Source organism: Podarcis bocagei, assembly GCF_964188305.1.
Source record: "Podarcis bocagei genome assembly, chromosome: 8".
Taxonomy (NCBI): Eukaryota; Metazoa; Chordata; class Lepidosauria; order Squamata; family Lacertidae; genus Podarcis; species Podarcis bocagei.
The window spans coordinates 8,171,004-8,190,400 of NC_138133.1; the positions used below are offsets into that span (position 1 = coordinate 8,171,004).

The 19,397-nt window shown below is 43.8% G+C and overlaps 1 protein-coding gene and 1 long non-coding RNA gene across 5 annotated transcripts in view; one reads left to right on the forward strand and one right to left on the reverse strand.

Annotated features, from left to right (window-relative positions):
* The window catches only part of LOC308594059, a 227,903-nt gene that overhangs the window by 112,305 nt on the left and 96,201 nt on the right, over window positions 1-19,397 (reverse strand). The gene's annotated exons all lie outside the window — the stretch shown is intronic.
* VWA8 (von Willebrand factor A domain containing 8) overlaps window positions 7,174-19,397 on the forward strand; it is an 89,108-nt gene continuing 76,884 nt past the window's right edge. For all 4 annotated transcript variants that reach the window (XM_081206143.1, XM_081206142.1, XM_081206141.1 and 1 more), the window contains exons 1-7: window positions 7,174-7,369; window positions 11,164-11,241; window positions 13,051-13,181; window positions 15,531-15,641; window positions 16,685-16,852; window positions 17,748-17,912; window positions 19,022-19,071. In XM_081206143.1, the coding sequence (XP_081062269.1) occupies window positions 7,189-7,369; window positions 11,164-11,241; window positions 13,051-13,181; window positions 15,531-15,641; window positions 16,685-16,852; window positions 17,748-17,912; window positions 19,022-19,071 (884 nt within the window). In that variant the 5' untranslated portion in view covers window positions 7,174-7,188. The remainder of the gene's footprint in view (window positions 7,370-11,163; window positions 11,242-13,050; window positions 13,182-15,530; window positions 15,642-16,684; window positions 16,853-17,747; window positions 17,913-19,021; window positions 19,072-19,397) is intronic.

Here is a 19,397-nt window from a genome sequence, read left to right on the forward strand (position 1 = left end):
CACGCCTCTAGCTAAGGACAGTTTGAGGTTGAGAACGGACCTCTGGAATGAATTAAGTTCATAACTAGAGGTACCACTGTAGTTGTCTGTCTTGGGAGACAATGGAGTGTGCCTTGGGGGGTGAAGTCAAACAGCTGTGTTAGCCGCCCCAAAGTGACCTCCAGTATGTATGGAGGTCCTGGGCTACTCAGATAACAAGACCCCAACTTGGCCTCACTAATGTGGTCTAAAGAAAAGTAGAGCAATCTGTTTGGCACCAGCTTGGCTGCAGGAGTTGCCAGAAGGAGGCATATAAGGCCCCATCCAACTGTCTTAGGGACTCCACTGCAGATTTGTGTAGGGTTTACTCTTCTTCTGAAGATATCCTGCAAGGCAGCAGAGGTACAGGATCAGTTATCTTTCTCCTAGATGGACTCCCTCCCCAGGTGAAAGAGTCACATCTGCCCCTCACTTCCCTCTGCAGCACATGCAGAAATCGCCTTCTGAACCATTAGATTCACTATGGCTCTCGTCCCCTCAACCGTTTGAATGCAGGGGAAGTCCCCAACCCACCTTAGCAGGCCGGTCAAAGCCATTCCCAACGTGTGGCTACTGTCAACTGCTGAAAGCTGCTCGGAGTCACAGGTGAGAGCTGAGTGCAGGGTGGGGACCAAAGGTGTAATAATGATAGTCATAACTACGCTTGTGATGAGTTTTTTACAAGCACCTACAAGTGGAAAGGGGGTGTGAGTAAGGGGGGGTGCCTGAACACAAGGGCATCGGGGGAAGAACCAAAAGGTAGAGGAAATTTGTAGAGTTGCTAGTGCCATTCAGTGGTGCCCAAACTTTTTTCAAAGAGGGCCAGATTTGTTTTTTAGTTTTTTAACTATATCTTTATTAATTTAAAATAAATACATTTATGAGAAAACAGACGTACATACAAGTAAACAAACATACAATCAAACAAACAACAGAAGAATCAAACAAACCACCACACTATAAGATGCAAGAAGATTAATATAATTATCATTCTGAACACAATTATAAAACTCATAGAGAAGCAATTTAAAACTGACTTACAATTAATCTCACTGTACTTTATCTATTACTTTATACCGCACAGTTACATATTTCTTATATACCGTAATTTCTTTTTACCTCCCTACAAACTTATATTTATACAATACAGGGTTCAGTCTAATTCTGCCAAGATGTTTCCTTTTACTGCATAGTTTTCTAAATATTCTTTAAAGATTCCCCAATCCTTATAGACTTTTTGTTTTGATTGGCCAAAGAGGGCCAGATTTGATGAAGTGAAGGGCCGTGAGGGCCGACCAAAGTTGTTAACCTTTTTTTAGGATTGAAGTTGTTGAGCTTTTCTTTGATTTTACCCCAAAGTTGTTTTAGGATTGAATTTGTTGAAGATTTTTTTACAATTTTACCCCAGGAAATACTGCCACAGGAGCCAGATTAAACCGACCGGCGGGCAGATTAGGCCCCCGAAATGGACTTTGGACATGCCTGTGAGATGGTGGAAGTTGTGCTCACCACCTTAAAGGTAAAGGTACCCCTGCCTGTACGGGCCAGTCGTGTCCGACTCTAGGGTTGTGCGCTCATCTCACTTAAGAGGCCGGGAGCCAGCGCTGTCCGAAGACACTTCCGGGTCACATGGCCAGCGTGACAAAGCTGCTCTGGCGAGCCAGCACCAGCGCAGCACACGGAAATGCCGTTTACCTTCCCGCTATAAAGTGGTACCTATTTATCTACTTGCACTTAAGGGTGCTTTTGAACTGCTAGGTGGGCAGAAGCTGGGACTGAAAGACGGGAGCTCACCCCGCCGCGGGGATTCGAACCGCCGACCATACGATCGGCAAGTCCTAGGCACTGAGGTTTTACCCACAGCGCCACCCGCATCCCAAGGTAAAGGTATCCCTGCCCGTACGGGCCAGTCGTGTCCGACTCTAGGGTTGTGCGCTCATCTCACTTAAGAGGCCGGGAGCCAGCGCTATCCAAAGACACTTCTGGGGCACCTGTGAGATGGTGGAAGTTGTGCTCACCACCTTACAGGGCTTCAGACATCCAGCTACCCCTCTCCCTAAGTTCCAGTTGCTTACTTTTTGGAATGCACTCAGATACTTCGTATTTGTTATTGTAGCCTTCAGGTTTAAAGCTATCCATTTTCTCCATCAATATTCCAGACAGCAACATCTGCTCAGTTTTGTACTGAAACATATTTCCACTGCGGAGTTCTAACAATTGCGTAGCAATTATTTTCCATTCTGACGGATCTTAACACATCAAGGTTTTCTTTTTCCAACCAGGCATACCATTTATGTGTGACAGAAATGGGGAAAGGTAAAACCTTGAAATGCTCATAATCCACACATTTCTCTCAAAGCCGCGTACTATAGGAGTCACATAGATGGAGATGGGATTCACAGTCAACAGAGGTAGCAAGAGCTCCAGATTATGGATTGCACCTGGAAAAACCACCCAATTCTTTTTCCCAGATTTGTACATAGACTGTATAATACCAGTGAGTCATTTAATTAGATGACTAAGGGAACTTAATGTTTTGAAGTTGTCATACGGATATTGTATTTGTACAGAAATAAGCACACCACCACATGGGACAAGTATACTTTTGTATGCATGTGAACTTTATGTTGTGTGGAAGTCACTTTGGGGATGAGTTGCAGCTTGGAAAGGAAAGGTGAATCTTCCCAACCACCCACACTGTGTTCCTCCCCAAGTTCTACTCTAGTGGAACTGTTGCCTTTAAAATTACAGTGGTACCTCGGGTTAAGTACTTAATTCGTTCCGGAGGTCCGTTCTGAAACTGTTCTTAACCTGAAGCACCACTTTAGCTAATGGGGCCTCCTGCTGCTGCCGAGCCGCCGGAGCACGATTTCTGTTCTCGTCCTGAAGCAAAGTTCTTAACCTGAAGCACTATTTCTGGGTTAGCAGAGTATGTAACCCGAGGTACCAATGTACTTGCTGCGTGGAGGCACAGCTGAGGAGTGGAGATAGTTGGGATGGGGAGGGAACAGGAAAGGGAGAAAGAGAGAGAAGGGGAGAAATGCAATGGATGGATGGGTGGATCGACGGAGTGTGTGTGTGTACTTGCAGGCATGCATGAGAAGAAAGAGTGGGGTGATTCAGGCTCTGCCCTCATCCATTGCTAGCATGCAATCCTGGAAGGTTCCTCATGGAAGAATGTGGCCCTGGGGCTGCAAGACAGTTTTCCCCCCTTACATGAAGTCATCACCAATAATCTTTTTTCACCCTGTGCAGAGATGATCACAAATACATGTGCATATTTGCCCTGATGAAATCTATGTAGGAAAATCATAGCATGTAAGGGGGAAAGACCTGCATGAAGCCAGGATTTCACCCTGTGGATTAGTCTCTGGTTAATAGTTCTCAAAGCACTACACTGTTTTAAAAGTTTTATTTTAACGATTTGTTCGTTTTTGAATGTGTGCTGTTTGATGAAATACGTTAAATTGATTTGTATCTCCACTTGCATTTTGTAGTTCTATATGCATTGAATTTTGGGGCCCCATTACAGCAATATTTGATTCACATTTGTAACACTTCTTTTTATACGAAAATCTGTGATGTGAAAATCCATGTGAAAGCACAAAACTTTCCTACGCACGCTGTCAAAACAAAATACATTCATCTGTTTGAAATCTGAAGCAGCAAATGTTGCTGGTGGATAAATGTCTACTGCACTGCTGCACCATTAAGCAAAAATTAGATCATTAGAAGGTAAGTGTTTTGCACAGCGGCAAGAGAAACCCTAGTTGAGAAAGCAATTGATGGGCAAATAGCTTATATGGCACTCTGCCTCCAAATGAACTATGCGGCAACAGACTTTATTACATTAGGGATCTGATCTACAACTTCAGAGTTTCTGTAATATTGTTATGACCATTATTTCCTGGCATGCAAAGTAGATAAATTGTCTCATCTTCTGTGCATCTTGAAACTTATTTTCTGCAGACAATCAAAGCTGATTAATGGGAAATTAGATGTGGCAGGAAGGGCTTTAAAAGCCCTTAGTCCCAAGCCAGCTGCAATTTAAGTGCCATGTACCAACACATAAAATAACAAAGGAAAACATCTCTTTGGAATACTTATTAAGGAAAGGCTTGAGGTCCTGGCATGATACAGATGTCAAAACAGCTTAGTGCGCAATCCTATGCCTGCCTGCTCAGGACAGGAGACTTCTTCCAGTTTGGTTCTCAGGCGATTCAATCACATACCAGCAAATTCAGCTTGTGCTGTTCTAGTGCTATTTCGAGGTCTTGTGCAATAAACGAGTGTCCCCTAAGGACTGGACTTTTTGCAATAAGGAAAATGATGGGGAAATCCGCTGGAAAGTGTGGGATAACACTGTGTGCACAGCCTACAGATGTCCTCATAAGGACCATTTAAACCCCCCCCCCATGCTTATCTGGTATAGCCTGTGGACCCTATGTCTGCACCACCATCTCCCAGCACCTCCCAAAAGTTAACAGCAGGAATGCACTCCTTACTCTTGCCACCTTGCCCTGGCAACCAACTTTCCCCCTTAGCCAGGGGTTGTCCTTTTGGACCAGGAAGCACATTTTGAATTTCGAGGGAGTACTAGGGGTACCAGTCACAACACGGCTGCCAAAGGGAGCACAGCATAGCACAAAATTAGAGACAGGGCAATATTGGTGAATTGTGTCTCCATATGAGAAAAGGCTTAAGCTGTTGAATTTCTGCCTAGAAACTAGGACCAACACTGGAGAAGTGCATTAAAGGGGAGGCTGAAATAGCAGTTCTTTAGAACCCCAAGGATTCTTATTGTCTGGTGTCCAAGCAACTCTCTTATCCAGGGGTCAACAACCTTTTTCAGCTGTGGGCCGGTCCACCACCCCTCGGACCATGTGGGGGGCCGGACTATATTTTTTTTTGGGGGGGGGGGGAAATGAACAAATTCCTATGCCCCACAAATAACCCAGAGATGCATTTTAAATAAAAGCACACATTCTACTCCTGTAAAAAAAACAGGCAGGCCCCACAAATAACCCAGAGATGCATTTTAAATAAGAGGGCACATTCTACTCATGTAAAAACACGATAATTCCTGGACCATCTGTGGGCCGGATTGAGAAGGCGATTGGGCCGCATCCAGCCCCTGGGCCTTAGGTTGCCTGCCCGTGCTCTTATCCATTTCAGGCTCAAACTCCAATAGACGGAAGGAGGCAGTCTGACTCATTTCACAGGAATCCATTAGAAGGCTACCTGCATGTTTCGTTTCATAGCTTTTGCTTCTTAGCAAGGAAAAGGGCTACAGACTTAACTTATCATTTTCTCTCTCCCCCCCCCCATTTTAAGGAAAGCCCCTGCCCAACATGCGCCAGCGAAGAAGCCCTTTGAGTAGCCACGGCTCTTGGCGAAGCAACTGTGCAAATGCCAGAGAGAACGCCCCTCCATACCTCTCCCCTTCATTACACGCTTAGGGGTAAAATCACCACACATGTGAATGGAGGGCTGACCGGAGGCAAATCAGTTTAGCCCGCAATTAATCCCTGTACGCACATAACATCACGTTTTTAAAATCAGCGAATCTAACATGCTTATTTATGGGTGGGGCTTCGATTATTACCTGGAAAGAGATTTTAACAAAATGAACGAATAAGTGACATTAGGGATAGTACTAGACCAGGGCTAGATTTAGGTTTGATGAAGTCCTAAGCTAGTGAAGGTAATGGGGCCCTTTTTTGTCCAGCTCTCCTTTGTCAACAACAAATTGTCACTGTTTTTTTGTGTTGAATATATGCTATATGGTAATTTATGGACCTAATAGGTATCTAGAGACATTTGCACATGCAGAATGTAGGCACCCTATATATAGAAATGAGCAAACCAGTGATATTTTAGGGAGCAGGCTAGCAGGCGGGGCCCATGACTTACATCACAGGAGCCTACACAATACAAAACACTGTTGATGTATGTAGGGTTTTTTAAAAATTTGGTTTTTTATCTTATATTTGGGAAATGTACATCCAGGTTTTTTCCTTTAATTTTTTTTTTTGGGCCCCCAAGAGAGTGGGGCCCTAAGCTATAGCTTGTTTAGCTTATACATAAATCCCTTTCTCAAGCCCCTTTCTCAAGTCCAGTTCTCTCAAAGCAGGAATAAAAAGACGATCCTAGACAAAGCACACAGCCACGAGGTGACAGCAGCCACGAAATTAAAAGACGCCTGCTTCTTGGGAGAAAAGCAATGACAAACCTAGACAGCATCTTAAAAGGCAGAGACATCACCTTGCCGACAAAGGTCCGTATAGTTAAAGCTATGGTTTTTCCAGTAGTGATGTATGGAAGTGAGAACTGGGCCATAAAGAAGGCTGATCGCCGAAGAATTGATGCTTTTGAATTATGGTGCTGGGGGAGACTCTTGAGAGTCCCATGGACTGCAAGAAGATCAAACCCATCTATTCTGAAGGAAATCAGCCCTGAGTGCTCACTGGAAGGACAGATCCTGAAGCTGAGGCTCCAATACTTTGGCCACCTCATGAGAAGAGAAGACTCCCTGGAAAAGACCCTGATGTTGGGAAAGATGGAGGGCACAAGGAGAAGGGGACGGCAGAGGACGAGATGGTTGGACAGTGTTCTCGAAGCTACCAGCATGAGTTTGACCAAACTGCGGGAGGCAGTGGAAGACAGGAGTCATAGCTGTCAACTTTTCCCTTTTCTTGCGAGGAATCCTATTCGGAATAAGGGAATTTCCCTTAAAAGGGGGGAATACTGACAGCTATGACAGGAGTGCCTGGTGTGCTCTGGTCCATGCGGTCACGAAGAGTCGGACACGACTAAACGACTAAACAACAACAACAGACGAGGCGCGCAGCTCTTGCACGAATTGCAGAAGCAGCTCCCGAGCTCAGGCCGGCAGCTGTGCAAAGCGGGACCTTCTTGAGGCAAACGTGGCCGCGAGGGGCGAGTGTTTTTCTCACATCCGTACATAATAGTGATCTTGGCCACGCTCCCTACATTGGAGAAGCCGCCGAGGTCGGAGGGAGGCAGTCAGCCGTTGAGAGATTCCTTCCGCCACCTGGCCCGGCCCCGAAAGCGTCGGGCGCTGTTTCCGCGGGGACGCTGTGCAACTGCCGCACCGGTCCCCCAGCGACGCTGCTCTCCGGCTCTTCCTCCTGTCAGGCCGGCCGGGCCATGCCGTCGCGGATGCTCTTCCTCGGCGGCGCCGGCGCCTGCGGGGCGTGCGGGGCTTCGGCGGCGACCAGGCGGGTCCGGCTGCTCCTGCGGCAGGTGGCGGCCTCGGGAAGCGGCGGCGGCGCCGGGAGCGTCCGCACCGGCCGGGCCCGGCTTCTGCACTCGACCGGCAAGGCCGAAGGTAACGGCGGGGTCGAGAGGGCGCCTTCCCGGGCCTCCGCCGCCGCCGCCGGCTGGGGCGCCAAGGTCACCCCCGGCCCAGCGGGGACTGGGAGCCGGGTCTCTGCCGGGTCGCCTCTTGGCGCAGGCCCGGGGATCCGGAGGACCCCACAGGATCGGACTCTTCCCCGCAAGGTTGAGACGGAAAGGGCTGCTGGAGCGACGGCATCCCCTGGTCCTCCGCTTCTGGTCTTCCTTCCCGTGGCTGAGCGAGCTTATGGGACTCACCGCCACTAGAAGAGCTCGGTGACTTCTGCTCCCAAAGGGTTTTTGTTTTTTAAAGGCCCTTTTGTGGGGTTGCTCTTCCAAGAGTGCTTCAGCCCTTCCAGTGGACACCGCTTCTTTCTCAAAAGCCACACACCTCTCTGCACCAGTATATTATTATTATTATTATTTATTTATTGAATTTATATACCGTCCATGGGTCTCAGGGTGGTTCACAGAATAAAATTCTTAGGGGAGGAACAATCTACCTTCCTAACCTACTTGCTGGCTTCCTAGCAGCATCTCTGGAAACACGACATCCTTTTTTCTAAACCCTGTTTCCCCTTTAAGTCTTCTCTCATTCCAGTGGGAGCTATGCTTTACCTTTTTCCTTTATGTCATAATAATAATAATAATAATTGGAGTTGTTATTGACATGACTGGGCTCCTTCCGTTGAAATAAAGTAAACAAAAGCTACAAATTCTACAAGGAACTGGAAAAATAGGCCACATGGATAGGGATAAATAGGAAATAGGCCCCTGTCCCCCCACCCCTGAGACTGGCAGTAACTGGTCTTGCTAGCTAGGGATGATGGGAGTTGTAGCTCAACAACATCTGGGGACCAGAGGTTGAGAAAGGCTGGGGACAAGCCTATATCTTCATTAATATCATTAGTCATTTCATTTCTAGGCTGCTTTATATTTTTAAGAAAAAAAGCTCAGATGTGGTTTACAACACATTTACACTACTTAGTTTATGCTACTTTTATTAAACCCTTTATTGTGGATCTACTTTGGTGGGATTTCCTTCTAGCTGTGATTTTGCAGGGGGACCCTTGTTGTCCCTTCCAACTCTACAATTCTATGAGGTACACAGAATTGTAGCCTTGCTCTTAATTTCCCAGAATAAATTTACTTAGATGCTCCATATTTCAGTATAATATAAAAGCAAATGATAGGATTCTGTACCACTTTTATTATTTTGGTTTGCAGATAATATAACTGTTTAACCTGTTACTGAGGTCTAGGTTTAACACTCTAGTATATTTTAAATGTGATCAGAAGTGACGCTGATTTTTAGTGGAAGTTACTGCCACATACATGTGTTTCGGATGATATCTCAGCTTTGACTTTCCATCACATTTATTTTGATTAAAGTGTTCCTGTTTCTCTCTTGTCAATGTTCTAAGCTTCTATATGGGAACCATTTCTACATGTTTAGCTCAGCTCTGTATGAAGTCTTTGATGTGTATCTCCTTTTGACCATCTTGCATGCTTTCCAATGTGCTTCTGCTGGGGTTGTGATCATAACATCTTATTTGGAGAGTGGTGTGCCCATTTTTCATTCTCAGTATAAATTTCTTGTTGTCTCCCAGGCGCACTAAGGATTTCTGAGCTTTTCGTTATCTCTTGCTTTTTAAAAACCTGATAATAAGTACTTCCACAGCAAGATTTGTGTTTGTCACCCAGTTGCCCAACAGCATTAGTTTTGATCAAAGTCCTTTTAGTTAATTTTTTGCTGGTCATCCCCCCCACCAGCCCTGAAACTGACTCGCAGAAACTCAGATTCATTTCAGTTGCATTAAAAACATTATTAAAGAAAAATAATAACAGTTGACTTTAAAGAACATATTCAAAATGAGTAGTTAACCCTGGTGTTAAGAAGTAACTATTTTTGAAAGGAGAAATGAGTATACAACAATTTACAGCTGGCAGGCAGGAAAGATAATGAAATCCTAAAATTGTTGAAATGGGATATGTTTGCCCCAGGATCAAACAGAGATTTGTATAGCATCCTCCCATTTATCACTTGAGAATCTAATGATTGACCCCTAAATATCCCTGCCCTCTGTAGCTTCACTATGGCCACATATGAATCCCAGAAGTGCTGAAAACAATAATAAAACTTGTATGTCAGTCTTGTTCTCAGCTATAATGAGCTGTGATTGCCATGTGGTGTTTCAGAGCCCCCCTCCTTAATTTAGTGGAAAAAATAAATGTTTTTACTCTTACAGCTTTTGGGGTCTATTCTGCCCCTCTTGGAATGACTGAGAAAACCACACAGGGTGCTTGCTGCAAGTCAGTGCTATTGCAAAACGTATTTTAAATGTTTATTACCTGCCGTATCTACAGATGCTTAGCACAGAACTTGCTCTGCTCATTTAATATGAAAAAAATGATATTTGATCTATTTTCACAATAGGTAATGGGCTGTACTATACACACACAGTAGTTTAAAGTGGATATGAGGTGTGCATGCTTTTCATGTTATCCACGTGGCATTCTCCTCATCAAAATGCCAACCCACAACCCTTCTCTCCCAATAAAATACAGATATTCTCATTCTGTGGATAACCCAGTAAGGAAAAACTAGCCACTTGTCACCTGTAGCTGCTGGTGGTGTGGGTGCTTTTTAGTGCTTTTTTTTTGGTGGGCAGTTTGTCATGTGTGTTTCATTGAGGATGCCCTGTTGCCACACACCCTACAGTGGTACCTCGGGTTAAGTACTTAATTCATTCCGGAGGTCTGTACTTAACCTGAAAATGTTCTTAACCTGAAGCACCACTTTAGCTAATGAGGCCTCCCGCTGCCGCCATGCCGCCGGAGCACGATTTCTGTTCTCATCCTGAAGCAAAGTTCTTAACCTGAAGCACTATTTCTGGGTTAGCGGAGTCTCTGTAACCTGAAGCGCATGTAACCCAAGGTACCACTGTATTTCGTTTTTCTCCTTACCTGATTGCAACTTAGCCATTGGGTTTTGGGTAGCCTACATGATGCTGAAGGCATCTCACACAGGGCCTCAAACCCTTGGAACTGTCCCCCTCCCCCCGCATCTTGGAGTGGGCGCACTGAGTGGACCTTGCCCGGAAAGCAAGGCAGAGAGCGTAAAAGCTGTTTCCACGCTGGGAAATTCTTGTGTGCATTTAATCACACACTTTCAACTTGCCAGGATTCAGGTGTAATAATGATTAAAATAGATCAGTTTAAACTAGATTTCAGTGGGCATGACTAAGCCTGGATCCAACCCCACATCTTTAAATAAAATGTTAAGTATCACAACCTGAATGAATGACCTGTTTTTTTGTAGAATCTCTGCAAAGTGGCTGATGGAGCTATTCATTTACACGTGTCCTTTTTCTAAAGTTCTTGGGTTGCAAAGGCCAGGAGTTGAAGTGGAAGCTAGATTAAGGTTACCAGACGTCCCTGTTTCCTGGGGACAGTCCCCGGATTTACAAATCAGTTCCCATACAAAATCCATTGAAATTGAAAAGTGTCCCCGGATTCATTGGAAAAAAATCTGGTAACCTTAAGCTAGATATACTAGGATTGTTACTCTGTACAAAGGTTTACTATTACAACTATTGACACAGAGAGCAAAGGCTATAACAAAGATTTTATGGTTAAAATGCCATCTTGGATCATGCCCTGCAGGAAGGTTCAGAAAATATTATGTGCCCTGAATGAGCAAACGTCTTCCTCTTTGTAGGCTGTGTTAGATTTGTGATGATTGTATAGTTAGCAATCAGTGACAGTTTTCCCTTTTCTTTTCAGGTGATACTGTTACTATTGGAGATGTATCATACAAACTCAAAATTCCAAGAAATCCAGAACTTGTCCCAGTGAACTACAGTAAGAAACAATATTCTTCTAATACCCAGCTGGTTAAACATATATGAATAATAGTAATGATTTTAAAATTTATTTTCACCCCACCCTTCTCCCTGACTGTCTCAAGGCAGCTTACAGATAAGAACAAGATTTGCTAAAAATATATATAAAAAATCATTAAAAACAATCTGAAATAGAATTTTTTTAAGCTTTTTGATGTTATACTGTGAATTTATATCAGAAGCCAGCTTGGCAGGATTTGACTAGAAGGCAGCCTGCAAATAGTTAAATAAATATTAGAAGAGTCTGGTGGACTCTTCAGGATGGAGAGAAGGTGGAGGAAAGATAAAAGGAAATGCGAGATGGAGAAAATCTGGGAAGATAAAAAAATTTTGGTTGCCTTCGTTAGTAATGATTAATTACTTTATGTTAACCTGAGCACTAGTAAAATAAAACTAAAAAATCAACTAAACATATTTGCCAATTCCTACCTACAAGCCTTTCTGTGCTGTTGTTACTTCATATAAAGGAAATAGTGAAATTTTGCAGGAGCTGGTTATAGTATTGAAAAGTGCATTTGAGTGCCCTTGTGTCCGTAGGGTCTGTGGCCCTGAGGCTTTGGGGGCATTCTTATATGCATTTATCTTCTGTTCCTATCTGACAGGTTGTTTTGCATTCTTGAATTTTCTTTCCATTTTAGGTGTCTCTTAAATCTGATCCAATTTCTTTTCTTCAAACCGTAACTAAAAATAGAGCTAGCTAAATTTATTAATGTAAAATGTACCAGGAGCGTGGAGTTGCAAGCTTCTAAGTCTGGCTGTGATCACACATCATGTTAAGCCGTACTTAATGGTTCATTATGGTTTAATGTGAACAAGCCCCCTGCCCCCTGCTGAGAAGTCCCGGCTTCTGGCTACACCATGCTGAGAACAGCCAGACGTGCAGGGTAGGTGTGCTCCAGGGGACCCCCGGGGTGCCACACCAGCGTTTAAAGCTGTTTCCAAATCCCTGTTCTGCGTTATCCGTGCCTAAGCCTGGCAAAGGAAGCTCACACATAAGAGAGAAGGAGCCATGTGGAGAACAGAATAAAGGCAGCCTTCTGCAGGGACTACAGCACCTTCCATAGCCCAGGGGGAGCCAACATGGTGCCCTTCAGAGGTGATTTAACTCCAGCTCCCATCAGCCTTAGCCAGCTTGGCCAGCAGTCAGGAATGATGGGAACTGTAGCCCAAACTCTGGAGGGAGGCCACCACATTGGCTATTTCTGCAAAAGCTCAATGGCCGTTCCTGAGAAGACACTCTCTTGTATTTGTCTCATTTGTAGCCCCAAGAAGGTAAAAGAGCTGCCTTTGTGTTACTCTTATTTTACCTTCCTAAGTATCTTGGCAGAAATGATGTGCTAAAGTCTACCCAGGGACTTTCAGCGATGAGCAGAGATTACTTATTTGTTTGTTTAGTTGCCTAACACAGGCCAGTCTTGAGACGCCTTCATGTTTAATCAAATGTCCAGCCGGAGGAAAATCTTAACCTAGCTCACCCGCTGCCTCGCCTTTAAACCCAAGACTCTAGATGGCACTTCCTTTTATTAATTTAACTGGACTCTATCAGTCCATTTTATTCATCCCAAACACTGTCAGTTGCATTGGTTAGAACTTTAATAGATCTGAAATGTTTGCACTCTGAAAAAAAGGACCTCTCAGCAGTGAGGCTAGAAAGATAAATTCAGAAATTGAAGAGCAGTATCAAAACTATTAAAGGTGCTTTAGAATTAAAAAAACATTTGTTTGTAAATTCTTAATTTAGACCAAAGTCCATGCCTTTCTCATTCAGTTTCAGACTCTGTGGCTCAATCTGTAATCCAGCATTTAAGATGGATCATGCAAAAAGACCTTTTGGGCCAAGACGTCTTTCTCATAGGACCACCTGGGCCTCTTCGGCGATCGATTGCCATGCAGTACTTGGTAAGCTTGGGGAGAGAGACTTAATTTTCATTTGGAAACTGGAGTGGACATTAGTAATTCTTAGGTTTCGGTGTAGTAATGTTTAGCAGTCTAAGAGACATGTAGCCTGGGAGAGTATCTTTTTGGATTTCTGGCAGAAGGCCCTGTAAAGTGTCCACCCCAGTGTGCAGAGAGTATGTTTGGTAATCAAGGATTGTTTAGAGTTACTTCCCAATTTTGAAGCCTTTGAATCAAACCAAGAACACACTACAGTTGAGTTTCTAGACTGGTGAATAGGAGTGGCTGCTGGGACCATATAACACCAGTCCTAAAGGATCTTCATTGGCTCCCAGTGCATTTCCGAGCACAATTCAAAGTCTTGGTGCTGACCTTTAAATCCCTAAACCGCCTTGGCCCAGTATAGCCGAAGGAGTGTCTCCACCCCCATCCCTCAGCCCAGACACTGAGGTCCAGCTCTGAGGGTCTTCTGCTGGTTCCCTCCCTGCGAGAAGCAAAGTTACAAGGAACCAGGCAGAGGGCCTTTTCGGAAGTGGCACCCGCCCTGTGGAACGTCCTCCCATCAGATGTCAAGGAAATAAACAACTACCTGACTTTTAGAAGACATCTGAATGCAGCCCTGTATTGAGATTTTTTTTTAAAAAAAATTATATGTGCTGTAAGCTGCCCAGAGTGGCTGGGGAAACCCAGCCAGATGGGCTGAGTATAAAACAACAACAGCAACTATTATTATTATTATTATTATTATTATTATTATTATTATTATTATTATTATTATTGGCTGGTTGTTTTCTCATTGTTTGTTGCCTCAAACATTTGGTATACTTATTTTATTGGCATAGTCAAACTGGTGTTTAGACCCAGTTTTGGCACAGAAACCACTTTAGTCACCCTGTATGGTGACCTTTGTCAGGAGAGAGACAGGGGAAACATGTCCTTGTTACCGTATTTTTCGCTCTATAAAACGCTCCAGACCATAACACGCACGTAGTTTTTAGAGGAGGAAAACAAGAAAAAAAATATTCTAAACGAAATAATGGATATATGATTTTTGTGGTTCATGCTGTGGCCACAGACATGTGATTTGACAGTGAGTTTGGAGTAGCCCAATTCAAAAATCCTGAGGATCCATGTGGATCCATGCTTTGTAACCATGGAGGAGGGAAGGAAGGGGAACCATGGATCCTCTGCTCACGACTGCAGCAGATCCCCCCCGCCACCCGCAGGCATTCGCTCCATAACACGCACAGACATTTCCCCTAACTTTCTAGGAGGAAAAAAGTGAGTGTTATGGTGCAAAAAATACGGTAATTCTCCTCGACCTTTCAGTGGCTTTTGATTCCATTGGCCATGGTATCCCACTGGAGCGGCTGTCTGAGTTGGGGGGTGGCATTGCTTTGCTGTGGTTCAGTCCAGATAAGACTGAGGCACTGGGTGGTTCCCTAGACCAGAAGGCTGGGAGGTTGCCTGCTCTTGATGGGCTTACACTCCCTCTGAGGGAGCAGGTACGCAGCTTGGGAATATTCAGGATCCTTTGCTGTTACTTGAGGCTCCGGTGGAGTGCCTTCCATCAGCATTGACTGGTAGCCCAGCTGCACCCCTACCTGAACAGGAATAGCTTAACTTCTGTTGTCTATGTCTGTTACTGCAATTACTTGAAGTCTTTGAAGACTTGATTCTTTTAAGGGAGCTTTTAGGTTTTTAAGAGCCTTTTTAACAATCTTTTTAAAGAATTGTTTTAATTTATTTTGACTGCGGCAGACCAACACGGCTACCTACTTGAATCTATTACTGCAGTGCATTACTTTGCATTGTGTTCCAACATTTATATTATATGAATGGCACATATTCAGGAAATACACTGTGATCCTCCAGCTCACAATACATTTCATCAGCAACCATTAGTGCTAGACAAACACATTTTCACTAATATGTACCCAAAGGAATACAACACAAGTGAAACAAAGTTTTCAACAATACTATTAATGATGCTGAAGTAATAGCAATGTTGTTTATATGTTTATGATTATTGCTCTCTGTCATACTATGAGTCACACTGATGGAACATACTGCAAGATCTTTTTTACCTCGGTGTGTCTCCTTTTAGCTGGCCTCCTTATTTGTTTTGATCCATCCAAGTGATTTAAAGCTGAAAGTTTCAGAAATGTTCATAAGGAGGTGTCCTGCTACCATGCTGATTGAGGGAGAGCACTAAACTGGGCCTCAAGAGATGGTGTTGCTCTTTAGTTTTATTCCATTTAGTGATGTGTCGCTGCCTCTGTTGGATAATTTGCTGTGACGCTGTGCTGATTGTAATCTATATGTTTTCAAATATTGCGCTGTGTCCTACAGGAGTTGACCAAACGAGAAGTGGAGTACATTGCACTCTCCAGGGACACAACAGAAACAGATCTCAAACAGCGGAGAGAGATCCGAGCTGGGACTGCTTACTACATTGATCAGGTGAGTACTTATAATCGCCACGGGTCTTTATTGTCAATTTGATGAGAACTGATGATTTCTGGGCAAGGTTCTTGAGAGCGTGGTTGCCAACCAGATCCAGGTACTCTTGAGGAGTCAGATTTCCTAGATCCATTTCAGCCAGAATTCAAGCCTGGTTTTGATATGGAAACTTCCTTGGTCGCCATGCATGATGACTTGTGTTGAGAGAGAGAGACAGGGAGAGTGTGACTCCATGGATCCTACTTGATCTCTTGGTACCTTTTGATACTGTTGACGATAGTAACCTTTTGTTTGAGTTTAGGTATTGGGGGCACTGTGCTGTAGGGGTTTCATTCCTGCTTGAATTGATGGCTCCAAAATGTGGTTCCTGGAGGAGCAATATTTGGCTCTGGGGATTCTCCAGTATGGGGTCCCACAGGAGTCAGCTCTGCCCCTGCTCCATGCTGTGTAACATCTACATGAAACTGCTGAGTGGGATCATACAGAGTTTTGTAGAGCATTGGGCATCACTATGCTGATGACACACAGCTGCATTTCTCCTTTTACATTTTGAATTAGCTCTTGGTTGTGATAATAGACTAGATGAGGGCCAATAAACTGAAGCTTAATCTAGTCAACACTGAGATGCTGTGGTGGGTGGTTCCTCTGGCATATTTGTGTGGCCCCTATTCAAGAGGGGCCATTCTCCCTTGGAAGGAGTGAGGGGGGCGGCGATTCTCCTGGATCCATTGCAGTCCCTTGGAGCACAGGTGGCCTCGATGCCACAATGTTCCATCCTTTCATTTAGGCTGGTGGCCCAGCTGCAACTCTATCTCTACAGGAAGAACTTGGCTATAGTAATATATGCTGTAAGTAAAGGTAGGGCCCCCAATTTTTGCAGTTCACATTCTCCCCTGAAAGTTGACAGATATTCCACCCCTGTTTTCACAGGGGAATATGGTCCTGCAAATGTGTGCAGTGGGAAATATTCAGCCTAGCTTTCATTTTGTGAACTCCTATTCAGCTGTTTTTGCTTCTGAAGCTGATTTTGTTTTGATGGGCAGTGTGCCGTACGAGCAGCCACCGAAGGCAGAATCTTGGTTCTGGAAGGCTTGGAGAAGGCCGAGCGGAATGTCTTACCCGTCTTGAACAATTTACTGGAGAACCGGGAGATGCAACTTGAAGATGGCCGTTTTCTCATGTCAGCAGAACGTTATGACAAACTGCTGAAGGTATTGGGTTGTTCCATCAATACTAGATCCCAAACAACATTAAATCTAAAATAAAAGTTGCTGGAGAAGCTTTGATCTCTAGAAGGCTTATTCTTTATATGGTTTATTTTATATTCACTCCTTCCCTGCTAGATCTCTCAAGTAATATTTTACTGCATGGAACTCTTTCTTTCTTCATTATATTTCTAAACATTTTTGCCCTTAAATACCACAATATCTATCTAACACATGCCTCTCATAGTGGGGAGGTCGGTGCACCATAGGAATCCTGTACTGCCCCTATTGCCCAACTTCCAGAACTTGCACTCGGAAAACTGGGTCTTCCTAATAGGAAGGTTGGTTAAAACTAAGGACTTCTTAAAAATCACTGCAACCTCCCTCCCCACCCACATGACCTGGGTTGCTGTGTGTAAGTGAAACCTGGTGGACAAGCAGTGGCAAGAGTAGGCGCAGCTACCATGCCCAGTCATGTCTCTGTTACACGTGCAGGTCAATTCCTTGATCGAGTCATGAATGGCTCTGGTCTTACGAATCATTGACCTGGCATTGCAGGTAATGATGGCTTCCTTGCCATGTACTGACATTTCCCCCCTCCTCTTTTTAAAGGAAGATTTTAAAAAAAAACCTGTTTTCAGGGTTATGGCTCACTGTGAAAGCACAGTGAACATGCATTCAGATCACTAATGTGTGAAGTGACTCTTAAAATCCTAAAATCAATATACAGTTTTGTTAATACTGGCATTTGTATTGAAGCTGATGGAGTGAGAGCTCTATGTCTCCAGATCTATAAGCCATTTGTTGTTCAGTTCAAACAGCTCTTCATTAGGTACCCTGAATAGTTGGTCTTTTTTCTGAAGTGGTTGCAGAATTCTAATTATAGGCTTAATTTATTCAGGAGCATAATAAATCAGAGTTGGATGCATGGAAGATTGTTAGAGTCAGTGAAAACTTCAGAGTCATTGCCCTGGGCCTTCCCGTCCCCCGATATTTGGGTAACCCATTAGACCCACCTCTGCGATCTAGATTTCAAGCAAGAGATGTTCATTATCTACCGTTTAAGGTAAGTAATGTTGCAGGTGTCTGGGGTTGTACACAAAGTACAGTTGAATGATGCTTTAATGTGTGCATTTACATGGGAGTCAAAGGTGTTCTAAAGGAGGAAAATGAAATGACGGAGAAGCTCAATGCATTATTTGCATTTGTTTTTCACTGTGGAAGGGCAGATGCTTATCTCTTTACTCACTTTATCAGGAAGTGAGTGAGGAACTGAGGCAACTAGTAGTGACAAGAGCTGATGTTTTAGGCCATGTTGACAAATTAAAAATGAAGGCTTCACCAGCTCTAGATGGCATCTACACAGGAGCTCTTTAAGAACTCAAAATTAGAATTGCTAATCATCTAGCAAAAACAACCCACAGTTGGGGAGCAGGGATCCTGGAGATTACAGGACAGTTAGTGTAACATCTATTCCAGGAAAACTGGTGGGAAGCATGATTAAAGATAAAATTACCAAGCATACCGATGTTGTCTTGTTGAAGAGGAGCTGGCATAGCTTCTGCAAAGGAAAGTCCAGTCTACTTAACCTTTTAGAATTCTTTGAGTGCATCAATAAGCATGTAGGGAGGGATGATGCAGTAGACTGTGTGTGTTCGACTTTTTGAAAAGCTGTTGCAAAGCCCACCACCAAAGACTTCTGAGCAAGCTTAGCAGTCATGGAACAAGTTATCTTATGGCTATGCAAGTGGTTAAAGTTCAGGAAGCGCAGAGCATGAATAAATGTCATAATGGAATAATGTAGGATCCCCAAAGGATCTGTATTGGAACTGGTGCTTTTTATATTCTTCACAAATGATCTGGCGTTAGTGGTGAGCAGGACAGAGGCCAAGTTTCCTGATGACACAAAATTGTTCAGAATATAAAAATGAAAAGGACGGTGAGGAGCTCCAAAAGGATCTCTCCAAACTGGGCGAATAGACATTAAAATGGCAAACACCATTTAATGTAAGCAAGTGTAAAGTGGTGTGCATTGTAACATAACATCTGACGTTGACGGACCAGGAACGAGATCTTGGGTGGAGAGCTTGATGAAGATGTCACCCTGCTCCCTGGTGAACAGAGTGCTGTTGCTTGAGTAAATGGCCTGATAGGTGATACTGTCTTCTATTTTAGGACCATCTTTCACAGTTATATTGTATTGGACCTAACGTTTCAACTGAGAGGTAAATATATGCATTACAGCTATGCATAAATGTTCTTAGAATTTAGTTTTCTTATCTAATGGCTTCCCTTGTAGAATATTAGAGTTGTTGTGATATGACCAAATGAATTGGGTGAGATAATCTAGACATGATATACAAAGGTTCAGATTTTTATTAGGCCTCCTAACAGATTTCATGGCTAATCTACTTTAGGTAATGGTGGTACAAAATTCGGGTACGTCTATCTTCCAACCAAACTCACGTCTTTATGATGGGGTGAGCAAGAATCCTCTGTGAATAAACCTAAATGAGCTCCTTGATGAACTTTCACTTCATGACAGAGGTCC